This window comes from Citrus clementina, unplaced genomic scaffold (assembly GCF_000493195.1).
Source record: "Citrus clementina cultivar Clemenules unplaced genomic scaffold, Citrus_clementina_v1.0 scaffold_5, whole genome shotgun sequence".
Lineage (NCBI taxonomy): Eukaryota > Viridiplantae > Streptophyta > Magnoliopsida > Sapindales > Rutaceae > Citrus > Citrus x clementina.
The window spans coordinates 15,782,364-15,800,255 of NW_006262201.1; the positions used below are offsets into that span (position 1 = coordinate 15,782,364).

The 17,892-nt window shown below is 31.8% G+C and overlaps 1 protein-coding gene and 1 pseudogene across 1 annotated transcript; both read left to right on the top strand.

Annotated features, from left to right (window-relative positions):
- Positions 1–693: 693 nt before the first annotated feature.
- Positions 694–12,915, top strand: LOC112097968 (zinc finger BED domain-containing protein RICESLEEPER 2-like). Its single transcript, XM_024183564.1, has 5 exons — positions 694–2,870; positions 11,240–11,345; positions 11,954–12,031; positions 12,469–12,550; positions 12,740–12,915. Exons 1-5 carry the CDS (start codon positions 694–696, stop codon positions 12,913–12,915), a joined length of 2,619 nt encoding a protein of 872 aa, XP_024039332.1.
- LOC112097756 lies at positions 11,238–17,860 on the top strand (annotated as a pseudogene).
- Positions 17,861–17,892: the final 32 nt, after the last annotated feature.

Sequence of the window (17,892 nt, forward strand, 5' to 3'; positions counted from 1 at the left end):
TGTTATTTTTTATATGTTATATGAGAAATGTTAATTGTAACTTTGTATGTTAATTATATATTGTTAAATGTTATCAATAAAATGAAAATAATCCGGCATTAATTTTCTGTTATTTATTAATAATTGATTTTTTGTATGAATAGTAATGTTAGATTAAAAATTAAAATTAAATATTATGTTACAATATAAATTATAATTATATATGTCATATGATATGTGTATTTGTAGAATAGTTTCAACTTCAACAAAAAATTAACCAATTTAATTGCAGTAGTTTCAAGTTTCAACTTCAACAAATAATTAATCAATTTAATTAATTGCATGATAACCAATAAGTAACTATTAAGTGGTTAAGTACATATAATGTGGGCATAATAAGAATTAAGAATTTAAGATACGGATATGTAATTAATATTATATTATTTTGGCCAATGGATAATTAGATATTATAAATTAAATAATTACATTAATTTCTTGGTTTTCTTTTATGGAATATGCATCTTGAATTCTTGATCATATATAAACATTATGGTGGAAAATTGGAAATATCGATTTCAAAAAGTTTCATAAAATTAAATTAACAATTATTTGAATCAATTTGTAATACTAACTATTAAGTAGATTTTTTTTAATAGTCTTTTTGTGTTTTCATTTATGAATTAATGATTAATAATTATTTATTTGTATGTTTAGATGCCTGGACACTCAAGATCGAATTCAATAAGTGATGATGACTATCAAAGTGTTCAAATGGAAGGAACTCAAAAGACAAAGCGGAAAAGACCAGCGATGAAGAAAAGATCTGCGACGTGGAATCATTTCACTTTGCTTGAGGACAATCCAAACAAATGTAAGTGCAACTATTGTGGTAGACAATATCAATGTCATTCAATGCGTGATGGGATTACAAATATGAGAAATCATATACTGGCTTGCCTTGCATACAAGACATTCCGGGAACAACAAGAGGGAAGTCAACAAAACTTGACAACTGAGGGTGGGGAAGGAAATGCAAGTAATATGGTTTTGGCTAAAGGGTGGAGTCAAGACGCTTGTAGAAGGGCAGTCACCAAAATGATCATTATGGGTGAGTTGCCACTTAGTTTTGTGGATAACAAAGGGTTCAGGCATTTCTGTAGTGTAACCATTCCGCAGTTTGTTATGCTATCTCGGGGAACTATTGGTAGGGATGTTATGGATTTATTTTTGGAAGAAACGATAATGTTGAAGAGTTTGATTTGCAACAACAAACAGCGAGTGTCTCTTACCACTGATTTATGGACTTTTGTTCAAAACATGAGCTACATGGTGATCACAGCTCATTTTATTGATAGTGATTGGTGTTTGAATAGAAGGATTATTAGTTTCAGTGTGATTGAAGATCATAGAGGGAAAACGATCTGTAAAAAGGTTGTAGCTTGTTTACAAGATTGGGGGATAGAGAAGTTGTTTGCAATAACTGTTGATAATGCCAGTACAAATGATGTTGCTGTTAATTATGTCACTATGCAATTACTTGCTTGGAGGAATGATGATGCAATTGTATTGGCGGGTCAGTATATGCATGTGCGTTGTTGTGCACATATTTTGAACTTGATTGTTGTTTCGGGGTTGAATGAATTGCATGCTAGTGTTGCCGCCATCCGGAATGCTGTGAAGTATGTGAGATCCTCCACAACGAGGCTACAGGCATTTAAACTGTGTGCTCAACAAGTGAAATGTCCAAATAGAACAGTTGTTTTGGATTGTCCTACTAGGTGGAATTCCACCTATTTAATGTTGATGACTGCGTTGAAGTTTCAAGCAGCATTTGATAGAATGACAGAGGTGGATAAACTGTATGAGGCATACTTTCTCGAGAAAGAAAATAACGCTAAGAGGGTGGGCCCGCCTGGACCTGAGGATTGGGAGAGTGTAGGGCGAATTGTAAAGTTTTTGAAGGTATTTTATGATGCCACATTGTTATTTTCTGCTTCTTTGAGTGTGACTTCTAATCTTTGTTATGATACCATTGACTTAATTGAGAGCTCATTGACTGCATTAGAGGTAAGTACAGATCCTTGGGTGGTGGCTATGGCTTATCAAATGAGGGAAGAATTTGATAAATATTGGGAGTCTTCAGGGAAGATAAATAAAATGTTGATTGTTGTATTTATTCTTAATCCACGAGCTAAAATGGACTTTGCCAAACATATTTTTGAGATCATTTTTGCCAATGATGGTTGGAAAGTTGAAGAAATGACCAAAGCAGTGAAAGATTTGTTGAATGAGCTTTATGATGCATATAGTGCAATGTGCTCTAGTTCCACACCATCGATGTGTAGTGAGAGTGTTCCTAACGGCAGCTATGGTGGTATAAGTTATTCTCCTTATTTTACAACTGAGGTTGGTTTGCCGGAGGGTCCTAGTGGTGATGGTGATGACAGTTTCCGCGTTTCTCGCCCTTTCTTTGGGTATGCTCAGAAAGTGTTTGTTCAGAATGAGGGCAAGAGAGTAGTATCTGAGGTGGAACGATATTTCAGTGACCCAGTTGAAGATCCGAGCAATCTTAAGCTCAATGTTTTGCTTTGGTGGAAGGTTAATGGATTGAAGTATTCGATATTAGAGAAAATTGCAAGGGATGTCCTCGTCGTTCTTGTTTCCACAGTGGCATCTGAATCTTCCTTTAGCACAGGGCGTTGCATCATTAACAAATATCGGAGTTCTTTGACCCCTTGTATGGTTGAGGCATTGATATGTACCGAAATTTGGTTACAAGCTAAACTTTTTGCTAATCATGTCTACAACCTTCAGGAAGATATTAAAGAGCAGATATTCCATATAGAGCTACAAGAAGATAATATTTTTCTCATACTTTATAAAGTTAAGATGTATTATAACTTTATAAATAGCATCTACATGTACTTAAGTTATTTACTAATTTCATTTTTTTTTTTTGACATTTTAAAGAGTTTGTAAGATCACAAGCTTCAACGGTGGAAACAGTGAGCGCTGATATGGGTGTTGGGGATATTTGAAAGGTAATTCTTAATATATATTATTATTTATAATTTCATATTATATGTTTAAGTTGAATTTACACTATAATAATAGACAATAGTTGTTATAATTTTAATTTTTAATTTTTAATTCAAATTGTAATATTATAATTGTTTCATTTATTTTAGACACGTTGAAATTGCTGGAATGGTATTACTTAGGAATTAGGATTATTATTAAATTTACTTGGTGATGAATGCCATGAAATAAGCCACAATTTACTTAATTTTTTTTTCTTATATTTAATCAAGTATACACATGAATTGGGCATATGTGTTTATGTTTAATGTCCCTTTATTTGTAATGAGGCTTAAAGAAAGTAGTTAAACGGTTATCATATATTATTTTTTCAATTTTTTCCTAGGGGATATCTGCTTCAATTCTTCAACTTGGAGTAGAAGAAATTGAAGTTAAAAGTTGTCAAAGTGCTTGCGAGGAACGGTGGAGCCGTGGAGGAAGTTGATCTAGATTTACATTTAAACTTTGTTGTGTTATGGATTTTGGAACTTTGTCATTTGTGTTTTGGAAAATGGAAACTATTTAATTATGTTTAATTTTGTGTTCTAAAGATTAATGTTTAGATTTTAGAATTGGACATTGCGCTTTGGATGGAGACTATTAAATTTAAACTTTGTGTTAATTTTAATTTTATGCTTTGTGTTCATTTTTAATTTTGAATCATTTGAATTTAATTCTATAGCAGTTTTCTTTTTTTGTTGGTTGAAATGAATGGATGGATGAATGAGGGAGGACAAGGAAGGTGGGAGAGAAATGTCTTAGTTAGCAAGGTGACAAGAGTGGAAAAGAAACCAATTGAAAAATTTTGAGAAAAAACGAAGACTAGAATCCAGCTTAGATTATTTGGAATTTTGGATACCATGCATATATTATTTTTTCTGATTTGACTGCGTAAAGTTTTGGTTATAGGATGCACATGATAGTTCAACTTTTTTCATTATTAAATGGCAGAGGTATGAGTATTTGTTATATTTTAAAGCATTGATGACATACTCCATTGAAGATTTTTCTTTGTATTGACAAGTTGGGTTGATTTTAATAGTCTGCAAGTGCACAAATTCTGTTATTGACAAATTAGTGTAGAGTGTTTTGATTTATTCTATAAGTAGCTCATTTGTGCTTAAAACCTACATGTATTGTACGTTTCTATCGGTAATTTGATTACCTTTCCGAACTTTATCGATCATTGAATGATTTTACTGGTTTAATCGCTTGATTGTTTGAGCATAATCGGTAATTTGATCGTCTGTTAGCAAGTGATTTACAATTCACTCTCCAATTTTCATTAATTTAGTGTAGCCAAGCTTTAACTAGATAGGTAGATAACATGGTCATGAAAACTTGATTAAGAGTTTGATGCAATCAAATCTACTTTAATGATTATTTATCATCACATTATTCTAACAACGAAATTTCAGAGCTTGGATCTTTACTCGAACAGTTTCACTGGCTCTATTTCTAACACATTGGGCAAGCTGAAGGAATTGCAATTCCTGTATCATCATTTCCCCAACTATAATTTGAATAATTATTTAGTGCCGTTCATTCCAGCTCTGTTTGGCTGTTAACTTTATTTAGTTATTTATTTATGAGGAGATTCATTTCTCACCTGAAGCTAGAAATTTACGAATCAATGACTTTTTATTTTTTATTTTATATGATAGCTTGCAATCCCTGGTGTGTGTTGATAGTGCCTTACATGAATACAAAAATGAACAATTTTTTTTTTTGGGGGCCAAATTTGTATTGACAAATTCTGCAAGTGCATAAGCCACAAATGCTTGTTTAAAAAGGACATGCACGTTCATGTTGTTATTGTCAAAATGAACACAAACCTAATTTATTTTAATATGAACAAAATTTTTGTAAGCATGCTTGGTGCAAGATTTATTATGAGCCTCATAATCAACAACACAAAATAGAAAAGATAATTTCATGTGACTTTTACAATCTTTCCAGCACCAAAACCCCTCAGGAAAAAATACAATAAAATTATAATAAATTAATTTCCTAATTTCACCTCCCCAATTGCCAAATTAATTATAACCCGAATTGACCCGAATTGATCCGAATAACCAGAATTTAACCCGAATTCGATCCGATTACACCCGACCCGAATTAACCCGCATCCGATCCGATCCGAACTCCACCCGACGGATCGGATCGGATCGGGTTATATGTTTGGGTGGAGTTCGGATTAATTTTTATCCAACCCGACCAACCCGAAACCCGATCGGGTTGATCCGAACCCGATTTTGCCCACCCCTACCCCCAATGAGCAATTTAAAATGGCGAATCATAAAAATGACTTGATAGGGTGATAACCGATCCATCTGATACTGGACCTGTGGGCCAAAAGGATCATCTTGGAAACCATCCGTGGGACCGCTGTATAGCATGTTTCGGCCCGAAGGCAGAACTCCGTATTTCTTGTACCGCATCTCATAATTTGTTTCAGAGTACCTAGAAATAGATTCTTTAATAAAAAAAATTCAGATCAAATGTGGAATACCTATCTAGAAGTTTTCGCAACTCAATCATGTACGTAGAATTATCAAAGATTTTACCCATTCAAACTTTGTCTCTAAGGGCCAGTTTGGTAATGCTGCAGCTTTTAAAATAATTGTTGTTAACTGTGCTGTAGAAATAATCAGCTGTGAAGAGAATCATTTAAGTGTTTGGTAAATTTTATTTTCAAAAGTACTGTGAATTTTGAAAGCAATTATGAGTGTTTGGTAAATCTTATTGTTAAACTGCTGTAAGAAAATAAATGACTAAAATGTACATAATGTAGGATGAAATTTATTTATACATATAAAAATGTACACATACAATATCTCGTTGAATCAAACAATTTTTTTTTTATAAAAATGTGGAATTGGCATATTAACTTCTTGCCAAGCAGCATAAACGTAGCACTTTCTATAGCTTTGTGCCCTGTATTTTTAGTTACACAAACTATTCTTATGGAAAAAAAATGAAGTGTCTTGATAGTTGAAGGAATTTCCCTTATGACAAACAATGAATATTATAATAAAAATTGCATAGGTATAGAATTGTTTATATATAAACAAACCCAAATAAGACAAACAACAAATATTATAATAAAAATTACATTGAATATACATGAAAAGCGTGATGAGTCACTTACTGTTATTGAATATGGTGATGGAACACGTACTGGATCTTGCTTTGTTGCACTAGAGAAGTTTTGATAGAACACAAAATATGAAGAAATAGGGTAAACGAAAGGTGTGCGTTAATTATAAAAAAAAATATATTAAAATATTGATTTTATTTCCAATTTAAATAAGGATAATTTTGGGTTTAAGTAATAATTGTAAGGATAGTTATGGAATTATATTAAAGGATAAAATTGATTCTCAAAATCAGAATCTAAAAGTTACTCTTTCCCTGCTTTTCAAAATCAGCTGTAAGATGAGCTGATTCTGACAAAAGTGATTTTGATTTTTTTTTTACCAAACACCAAAATTAGCTTTTAGATTTTTAAAATTACTTTTAACTCTCCCAAAAGCAATCCCAAACGGGGCCTAACTCAATATAAGCTTGGGAAACAAAGATAAGATGTGTATGAACGAGATACATAGCAACAAGAAGAAGGAAAATGATTGAATAAAGGAACTCTGGAGCATTTTGCAATCTCAGATTTGTCAATATCAATGGTGATTCATTATTCAATGAATCATTTCTTTGGACTGAAGAAAATTGTGGAAATACTTTCTCGAAATCTCATTTATCAAATTCCATTGTGGAAGACACCATTTTTTTTAAAGAGTTTGCCATCCTCTATGGCTCTATTTGATCCATGCATAATATCATAAAAAATGGATACAAATTTTTTTCCTGCTACTTAGTACCGGCAATAAGTCTGAAAAAGAATCTAAAAATATCAAGTTTAGATATTTGTACCTTGTAGTAGGAAATATGGCATATATGTTTGGAATTGATTCCAAATTTGAGAGAATTGAAAAAGCACTGTCTTGTTGCAATGTTCTAGACATCTGTCTTTTTCACTGCATTTCTTTGAATACAGACTTTATTTTTTTCCTCGTTCTCTTTTTGGATGATAAATATTTCTCATAACATGGAGTGTGAATCAAACTCATGTTCAAACTAAAATGAGATGTTGGTGCAATTTCCTCTCATCTGAATCCGATTGATTTATATATGGAAGAGGTTGACAATAAGTTCTTTCAAAGTTGACTATTTGTCCCTTCATTAGAGGTATTTTAGAAATGGCTACAATCGAGTAAATAGCTCTACAAACTAATACATCAGATCAAATTGGAAAAGGAAAATTTTTTGTACGAATTATACCTTTTGTCACCTATTTGTCGGAAATCATTAAATATGAATATGTTAGATACTTGTGACTCGATTGGTGAAATAGTATCTCTCTCCGAAAAAACGCTTTTGTTTTTTTAACCATCGCACAACGAAAATACATTGTCGCAAATGAACAAGATATTGAGAACTTGTCCACGCATAAAATTATAATTATTGACATGGAACTTTTTCACATAAAAAGTGAATATTTTGTTACGATAAAAGCGGAAGTGATGTGAACTATTCAGGAATTGAAGTCGATTTACTTTATAAAAAGAATATAGTAATGAACTTTTATGAAATGATTTCATAGGATTTAACCAATAGTCTTGATCATGGGATATCATTGAGAAATAAGAATTCATGTCATCAAAAGATTTTCTGCAATTATTTCTAGTATCGAATGAGTTAATTATCCATTTCGGTATCTTACTGAATTAAAAATAGTGATATTCTTCCTCTATTGATAAATTTTTTTTTTAACTTTTGGGAAGTAATATGATCATCCAATAAGAAGGGTTTTAATTTTTTTCAAATGAACAATTTGAAGACCTATTGATTCCAACAATTGACTGCAAAGTTAATCATTCGGACATTTTAATTCATAGATGTAGATCTCAGACCTATAAATAGGGATATTCTCGAAAATCAAAAGCAAAAAAAGTAGTAGTTAGATAAAAAAATTAATGTTAATTCTTTTTATTTCCATTTTATATTGTTTGGGTGAAAATGGTAATTTAATTTTTTTATTAATGTCCAAAAATTTTTTTGTAAAAGGGTAATATTATAAAAGCAAGTCAAAAGAAACAAAAAGTAACCGTAAGAGTGTCAATAATTTAACGATAGGGATGTTTTGAGGTATTTTTAAAAATATAGGGACTAAACGGGTACTAACCTTATAATATAGGGACTAAACGAGTTTTTACCCAATCAACATTGAACATATTCTTTAATAGACAAAAATTAATAACTAAAATTTATATTAAAGCATTTGTTTAGAACATAATTTGATTCCATTGTTGTACATACTAAATTGTTATTAATTCATTATGGACTTGCAAAATAATTTGATTGGTGCTTTGAGTAAATTAATTTAACTAATTTGTTTAAGGTCTTTTTTGACATTTTAAAGAGTATAAAAAGTAAAAATTATCTTTTTAAACTTAGAGCATGAATTTATAGATCAATAAAGTGTTCAGAGTAATTTTTAGAGTGCAAATAACTTTGCCCTTAAAAATATTAGATTATTTAGTAGAAAATAAATACAAAATTATTATGCTATTATAATACATTTTATTTTATGCTATAAAGATAAATTGTCAAATTGAAACTCTTAAAATAACTTTAATTGTCAAAGATTGGTCAAAAGATTTAAATTAAAAATTAAGGAAGACTTAATTATTAAGTTATTCAAATTTTTTTATTTCTTAGGGCAAAAAATGGCCGGGCTGGCATAGCCCACAGGCTTCGGCCCTGCACAAGGGCTAGGCCAATGTCTAGACTGGAGCTTACAACTAAAAACTTGGGCTTGGCTTGGTCTTAGAATTCCCCCAACCCCCAACCCAACAAAATTTAGAATAATATTAGAAATATAAAATGGTAAGTACAACATGTTTGCTCTGGGTCAAACCCCGAAATTGTGTCAAACGACGCCGTTTCGGCTCTTAATTTTTTTGTTTTCAAGCGCTATTGAACGACGACGTTTTTGCTTCAATTTTGTTATTTGTTCTGATTTGCTTTCAACGAAGTCGTTTTGGTTTGCAAATAGCAGCCTTCTTCTTCCTCTTTATTTAACCCAGCTGAACACTTGCTTCTTCCTTTTCTTTGTTCTCTTAACGGCACATGTTTCTGCTTGATTTTTTTTTTTTTGTTCTGCTTTGCTGTGAATGAAGTCGTTTTGGTTTGTAAATGGTAGTCTTCTTCTTCCTCTTTGTTTAATCTAGTTGAAACAAGTAACTAATTAAGCTTTTTCTCTCTTTTTTCTTTTTTTTTTTAATTTTTATTTGTTTAGGAGTGGGTAAATTTTAATTATTAGATCTAAAAAAACCTTTTTTTTTTTGGGCGGGGGGTGTTTTGAATTTGTGTAATGTGCAAGTGGTCATTAATAGTTGGAATATTATCAGGAAGCACACATCAAGCATAAGTTACTTAACCATGGCCTTGACCCTCAAACTCATCGCCCTCTCAACCAAATTCATAACCATAATAATTTTAACAAATAGACTATTAATAATAATGAAGAAATAATGCATAGCAGCACCCATTATCGAGAAATTCTCAACTTAGAGCTATCCGTTAGACTTGCTTCTTTTGGATCTGCGAACTTAAGACCACTGCAGCAACGACAACAGCCATAACAACAGAAGCAAGTTGTTGGTTACAACAAGTTTTTTGAAGTGAAGCAAGCAGTTTGTTTGTGTTGGCAACTGGGTTTTGGGAGAAGTGAGCTGTGTAAGAATTGTACTCAGAATTATAGTGTGGTGAAACGAAGAGGAAGAGAAAGTAGATGGGTTCTGGGCTTCTGGCATTGCTTTTGCCTTGAGCGTGGGAATTTTGCCTTTCGAAAAATGACATCATTTTACCGAGAATGAAAACAAAAACAAATTAATAGATGAAACAACGTCGTTTTAAAGCTCTTTCGGGGTTTGACCCGGGACAAACATCAGTACTGAAAGCTTAATTGTTCTTGTTGTAGAAATTGAAATTATAGTTAAAAGTGTGTCGTCATCACTTTACCTTTGCCTTGTATCTTACATTACAATGTACTATTTACGCTATGATGGAGTAAATAATTTTTACTAAGATAAGTTTATCAATTTTTTAATTTAATTTTGTTTATTTTTCAGTTGGACTTGCATAGAAGCCTAATGACGTACAAATAATACTCTTTATAAAATTGTAATGTGGTAATTAATACAGCAATACAGACAACAAATCAATTATATTAAGAATGTGCCTTTCAAAAGACTGTCCCCATGATTTTCAAGCATTTTTATTTCCTTGGGTACCGCGCTTCGAATTTCCAATGATAAAAAATAATTTGAATTTTGTCCTCTCTAAAGTTATGGTTCAAAAAAAGCTAACCAAACTATTAGTTCAATTCGATTTGTAAATAAAAAAAACGATTGATTTAATTAGTTAAACAAAAAATTGACCTAAAAATTAAATAATTAAAAAATAAGATTTTAAAAGTTGAAATTAAAAAAATCAAGTCGAACCAGAACCAAACCAATTTTGATTCGGTTCATTTCATAATTTTAATTATGTTTATTCGGTTTAGCTCAATTCCAAAAAAAATTGAATCCATCCATGCCACTCTCTCTCTAACTTCTATTTAAATGACAATACTAAAAATGCTTTTCAGAAATTGAGTTAATTGTCTAGAAAATTACATCCTCTCCCCGGATCTGATGCTTCTTTTCTCCTAATTGTTTATAAGTCTTATGTGACTTATATTTTAATATTAATATATAATTAAAATTTAATTATTTTATTTTTTAATTTATTAACCACGCTTCGTATTAATAAAAATTCAAAAAAATTTTTAATGATAATTTAACTAAAACAATCCACCTTTAAAATTCCTAATATTCTTAAACAGTCTTTTTAAAATAGATTTTTTTTTTTTGGGCTTTAAAAAACATCATCTAAGTGACTCTGTAAATCGTCGCTTTGATCGCAATGCAAGGAAGCATGTTTCCATTTGGCTCTACCCTCCCCTCCGAAGCATTCGTCAGGCATGGAATTTTCTCAGTTGATAGTTTCTGAAACTCATTTTCGGTTTTCTTTTTAATTTTTTTATTTTGCTTTTGTTGATTGTTTCTGTCAATTGTAGGTTGCCTGACAGGAGCTTCCACTTGCAGCCTGTGAGATTTGCTTATTTCCATTACACAATCTCATTCTCACTCTCAAATATCCGTTATTTTGTTGCCTCTTTTTGGGTAATTTGTGTTTATTTTTCCTTTCTTCTTTAATATTTACTATATCAGGTTCATGGTAGATTGAGTTGGAGCACAAAATACGCTGCCAAAGGCATCAAATTTATTATTCCATGTACGGTGGTATAAAGTGTATTAATTTTAAAACAATGTTTGTAAATTGGAGATATAATCATATAATCTCCCTTTTACTTGATTTTAACTATTTGTTTGTATTATTACTGTTTATTAATTATGTTATTATAGTTGAAATAAAAATAAAAAGTTAGAAAACAAGATGATGTTATCTGCCACTACGAGCCACCATCGGCTGCACAGGAGTTTGTCCTTCTTCATCTTAATGGTGATGACAAAGCATTAGTAAATGGTCAATATCTATCTTTACAAGTTATGTTTGTTAGTCTTCCACACCTGGGTATTAAACAAAACCTCCTTACAATTGATAAATCTTTTACAGACACCGAAAATAAAATTGTCAACGTTAGATTTCCTGAGAAGAGTTTCCAGCCGGTGAGGTTTTCTTATTTCCATTATATAATCTTTCTCTAACTCAATGGTTTTCTAGTTTTGTTTCCTTCTTTATGGTTTTTTTTTCCTTTCCCTTTTAACAGGTCGTTCCTAGTAGATTGAGTTGGAGCAGAAACTATGCTGCCAAAGACATTGAACTCAAGAAGAGTCCTAAAGTGAAAGTGAGTGACTTATTCACTACTTCTAAGGGGAATTTCTTGTTTGCTTTTTGAGAAAAAAAAAGAAAAAAGAAAAGAAAAGAAAAGAATTTAATGGCTCCTGCACTTCAATAGTTAGTCCTTTAAAAAATTGTTTTATTTTGTGAAATAAAATTGAAATCTTTAAAACTTACTTACTTGTATAGCTATGTTTTGCAAGATATAATTGAAACTTTGAAGGGACATTTGGCTATGTCTACTACTGCTGTGATACAAATTTAACAATTGCAATGGCACTGCTTGAGATCATAGATACTGGATGTGCATGCTTATTAAGATTTACATTTTGGGCTTTCATTTTTGGTGATTCTGCGTTTTTATTTTTTCCTGTTCTATCAACAATACTAATTTCGGACTGTTTTCAGATGATTGTCTAATGTTATTGGATGCTTGTGCTGTAGGATTGCAGTGTTATAGAGGAAAGTTTTCTTACAGGCTTTATGCAGCAGGTCAAAAACCCTACATGTGAACCAGATGAATATGGTGATTGCTCATATTTTGAAAAAAAAACTTTTTGATTTATTTTAGTGGATTATTGACCCAAATTTTTTATAGTGTTAATGTTTCGTTTTGAGAAACAGTCTTTGGATGTATGCTAGTATTTTGATAGAATCTCTTGCAAATGGGCATTGTTGCCCATATGAATTTTGATTTTGATATATTTGTTTGCAGGCATCAAATATCTTCCTGTCATGCATCAAGCCATGTGTATAGAAGGACGCAAGGTACTAGAAGCAGGAGTAGATGCCATGGATCTAAAAGATGAGATTTATATGGAATTTGAGGCAATTAAGGGACACTTAAAGTGCAGAGCACGAGTTGCAAGCAGATCTGATGAAATTGCTTAGGTTCATTTTAGGAATTTTGCTTACTTTTAGGAGTTGGGATGATTATATGAACAGTGATAAGCGAGGTGCTTTAATTTTTTCTTTTCTATTTTTTTTTAAAGGTAGGAAGAACAGCTGCAAATGAGGACAAAAGGATTGATGTCCTCCTTACCGAGGTTATGGAGAAGTTGGAAAAGAGGGTCTTTTATCATATATGTAAGTTGCTTGATGAATTTCTGCAATCTTTCCCTTTATTTTCAGTGATATAGCTAGCTGGTGGATTTTCTAGTCTGGTTCTTTGGCCTGAGAATGATTAGGCATGGTGTGGCTTTTATGTTATGTTCTTCATATGTTTAATATTTTTATATTTTTATAACTGCAACTGTTGGTCTTTGTGGTTTTTATTTTGAGGGAATTAAATGAATTTGGGGAAGTATAAAAAAGAATAAATTTAAGATGATTAAGGCCCTGTTTGGTATTGAGGTGCTGTAGCTTTTAAGCTATAGTTGCTGTAGGAAAAAAACTGTAATTATGAAATAAAAGTTAATACCATGTAGTAATTCAATTTTTAAATACTAATTTTGACAAAATTAGTAAAAATATGATAGATTTTTCAACATTCAAGTATAAAATCAAATCAACTTAACTTTTAAACTACGACAACTAGTTTTTAGCAAACACTTTTGCTATAGCTTTTAAGTTACAGTTGTTTAACCTCAATCCCATATGAGACCAAAGTAGGGGAAAAGAGAGAAAATATATTAGGTTTATTTGTAAAATATAATAAGAATGTGTTTTTACCCTTTTTTTGGGGCAAAAAGAAATTATTAAACAGAAAATTGGATGCTTTTTGCCAAAGGACTAGTAGTTCTAGCAGCCTATGAGGAGAGAAACACCACTTCAAAAATATACAAAAGAAGATAGAAAATTGAACCCTATTAGATCACTATTGCTTCACAATTATACTAAATGAGAAGGGGTATTTGTAAACTTATTTCTTCCCAATTACATGAATTCAGATCACATAAAGCTCTATTTAAATCTAGAATTTGGATCCACTGCTAACACCAGGGTAAAATGTGCTTATGATAAGCATTTCCAACCTGACCCTAAGTGACAAAACCACCAATCCTAGAACTTCATTTTAATACAAACTCAGCTTGAAAATCAGGATAAAGCACTGTGTAAAAGAAGATGTGATCTTATTCCTTTTTCTTTTTATAAATTTTCTTAGTCAATCAAAGACTCAGCAACACATAATTGTTGTCAGTCTTAAAACTGTTGCAGGATGAGGAAAAAAAGAAGAATGAATTAAAGTTTCTAAGAGGAATGAAGTTAAATTGGGGCGCTGTTTCCTCTTTCTTCATCGATGATGAGACCCAAACATGTGTAAGCATTGCAATGTATACATAAATCATTATTCTCAATTTTTGTAACTTTGGTTCATCGGAAATCTATTAATTAATTTTGCATTGGTTTCACTTGAGAAATATAATGATGTTATAATATATCACTCTTTGCTTTTTGATGTTTCATTCTTGTGTTAACACCAGTCATTTTGCCAGGTTTTGAAAAATCCGAAAGTTTTAATCAATGAGAACAAAATTTCGAAAAAGATTGTCAAGCAAGCGATTGGACCTATAGGTTATGTAAGAGCGCTTGTTTGCAGGAAATTTAAATTTATTTATAAACCAAGTTAATTGAGTTTTTTTTTTTTTTTGCTTTCTCAGAAACAACCTTTATTTATTATTGCTGAGGATGTTGAAGTGGAAGTGGCAGGATCTCTAATTCTAGACAGGATATGTGTTAGTACCAAGGTAATCAAATTTTTTTGGCCAACTAGAATAAGGTCAAATTACTCAACAAGACAAGAAGTTACGGGAAAGTTACCAATATCAAATGAGATTACTAGAGAATACATGACAATTTTAAGCTGACAAAAATATGACATTTTTAAATGTTATAAATTGTTATATAATTTATTTATTTTTGCATAATGTTGTTTTATGCATTCTTAATTATGGTGGGTTTTGGAATTGAATGAAGTTTTGTTTGGTCAAACCTCCTGAATTTGAAGAAAATTGTAAGGGAATCATGCAGGACCTTGCCGTTCTCACTGGTGGATGGGTAGGTTGATGTGTTAATTTTTTCTCCCATTTTGCATCATGTTGTAATACAGAAATTAATGTCCTGTATTTCCATTTTTAGGTTGTTACTGCTGAGTCTAATTCTTTACTTGCACGACTAAAGCTTGGTTCATGCAAAGAGGTAAGACATTCAATATATGTGTAGATCTACATTGTTGTCGTGCCAGTCTTCACCCTTGATCATGGTAAGGGCAGTTTTTCTTTCAAACAATATATCTTATCTTTCTCCATTGCTATAGGTTGTAATATCGGATAATGAGATGGTTATCCTTGGTGGGTCTGGTAGCCAAGCAGACATTGAAAAAAGATGTGAACAGGTTTCTTGTCTCTTTAATATGTTTCTCAACAATTTATAAGCTTTCATTTTGTTTATTAATTATTCAATATTCTGGTGGCAGTTGAGATCTGCGATTAAAGCAAGTACCTCGGATTATGAAATTAAGTTGCTTGAAGAGAGGCTTCTAAATCTTTCTTGTGGCGCTCTTATTGTTAAGGTTCAGTGGTTCAGAACATTTACTTTTGCTAGTGTTTCATTGTGGCATCTTAAGCATACAGTTCAGATGAGGTTGTTTTAATTTAAGGTTACCGGAGGTAGTACAAAGAATAAAAGAATTGTTAATGCCCTAAATGCTGTCAAGGCTGCGATGGAGGGTGGAATCATACCTGGTAATCCTATTATTTTTAATCCTATTATTTTTATAACTTCAAATTTTCCATTTTTTATTTTTAGAGTTTCAGTGGGTCCATCTTGAGAGGATGAGGAATTGCTTTTTTTATGCTCTTATTAACTGCTGTAACGTTATGGATTTGCACTATATGTACAGCACGTGGCACCCAAACAATTAAAATGGAAACAAACTATTACTAGGGACAGCCTGTACTTCCACACTATGAATAAAACATAAAATATATTTACTATAATTTCAGACTGTTTTAATGTGTTTCAAGTTTTGTGTTAAATGTATTAGGTACCATTTTATGGGTTTTAATGCGTTCCAACTTTTTGGTTAAGTATCTCAGGTACTATGTTGTGAATTACAAGTATTTATAGGTCCAAGTTTTGGTTGGTTTCAAGTTTGTTGTTATTATAAGATTTTAATTTCTATGCACTGAGCTTCAAGTCCATTATTCAAATGTTTCAGTTTTTGTGTTGAACATGTGAAGACTTGCATTCTGTTTTCAAATTCAGCATAATGTACCAAATGTCTAGTGGTTTCAAATTTTTAAGTCAGTCATTATAAACTTTCCATTAAGTTCTCAAGTTTTGTATTAGGTTTCAAGGCCAACTTTCACATGATTCAACTATTGAATTGTTGTATCAAGTCTTGCATTATGGTTTTCACATTTACATATTTCAAGGTTAGCAAACCCCACTTAGGACTATTTACTTTTGTAAGATATATTAAATAAAAATACTAATATTTGGCATATAATTTATTTGAGAGATAATCAGTATGATTTGTTTTAGTGGTGCAATTTTCCAGAGAACTCCTCCCAAGTTTGTTGGCAGCCATTTGCTAGTTTTGACTTATTTGTATATTTTCTCTCTCTGGCGGTAATAAGGGTTTTAATGTATCCGAGGGCTCGGTATTATGATGTCATTTACAGGTGGTGGGGTTGCGCTTTTTCATGCCTCAAAGTAGCTGGACAAATTGCAAACTACAAGCTTAGGTGGAAAGATTGGTGTTCAGCTTTTACAACAAGCTCTTAAGGTCTTTTTATTTTATATGTTTGTGTGTGTGTGTGTATGTTTGATTTTCATTAACTGATGGTCTTTGTTTAATGGTGATAAGTTGCATACTAACCAAGCAAAAAGGAATTGTTAGCAATTTGGGAACGAAAGATCTTAGTGGCATGAAAAATCTCATTAATAACGACTTTATATCATTTTCATTGTTTAGACAAATTTTGGTTGGTACAAAATTAAAATTATATCCTAGGTAATAATTTAATTAACTTGGCTCATAAAAAAATTGTCTACTTGATTATTAATAATTCGACCCTGCAGATGCCTGTGTGCACAATTGCTTCTGCTGCTGGCGTTGATGGCTCAGCAGTTGCTGAAAAGCTACTAGAGCAAGACAATCCTGATGTTGGATATGATCCAGCTAGAGGTTTGTTTCTCAAATAAAAAAAGTAAAAAAAAAAAAAAAAAGAACTTTCGATTTTTACCGTTATGAATCGAGTTAACAATATTTTCATCTCTCTTTGTACCAGGTGAATATGTAGATGTAATTAAGCTTGGAATCTTCGATCCCATGAAACTCGTAATAAAAGAATTAGACGATGCCATAAGGTTATTGGTTCAGACGTCCTAATTCTCTCAAATGATCCTATTTATTGCTTAGGATGTTCAGCTTCATCCTCCTTGGGGACAGCAACCTCTTTTTCTAGCTTAGCTTCAGTCTCAGTTATTAATGTCAAATTATTGCTTCTTGTGTAGTTACTTTATTACTCATTGTTGGTGTTCCTATGAGGGGGAAATCTGTGGTGCAATTGTGGTACCGTGGCACAGTTACATCCAGCCGTTGGATGTCAGTGGGTTCCACCAATCTAAGTGCATCCAACGGCTGGATGTAACTGTGACACGGTACTATAGTTGCACCGTAGCCTACTCCTCCTATGAGATGCTTCAGCGACAGAATGGGAAGATAGATGGAATGGGAGGTTCCTAACAAGCTGACACCTGGATTGATTGGGTTGATCATGTTATAGTATTGCATTGGTTTTGATTAATTATGCTGTGCTCACAATATAGTATTTTGTCTTTTGTCCTTGATTCTATCATGCCCAACTTAGCCGGTTAGTCGATCGCCATCAAGATTTGTCTACTTTCGAGTTAATTCAGATT

Bases quoted from the DNA above. Each gene is read 5' to 3' on its own strand.
- LOC112097968 (XM_024183564.1), top strand. From the start codon at position 694: ATGCCTGGACACTCAAGATCGAATTCAATAAGTGATGATGACTATCAA. The intron at 11,346-11,953 runs GTAATTTGTGTT...CCCTTTTAACAG, and splicing joins ATTTTGTTGCCTCTTTTTGG to GTCGTTCCTAGTAGATTGAG. The intron at 12,551-12,739 runs GTGATTGCTCAT...ATTTGTTTGCAG, and splicing joins ATGTGAACCAGATGAATATG to GCATCAAATATCTTCCTGTC.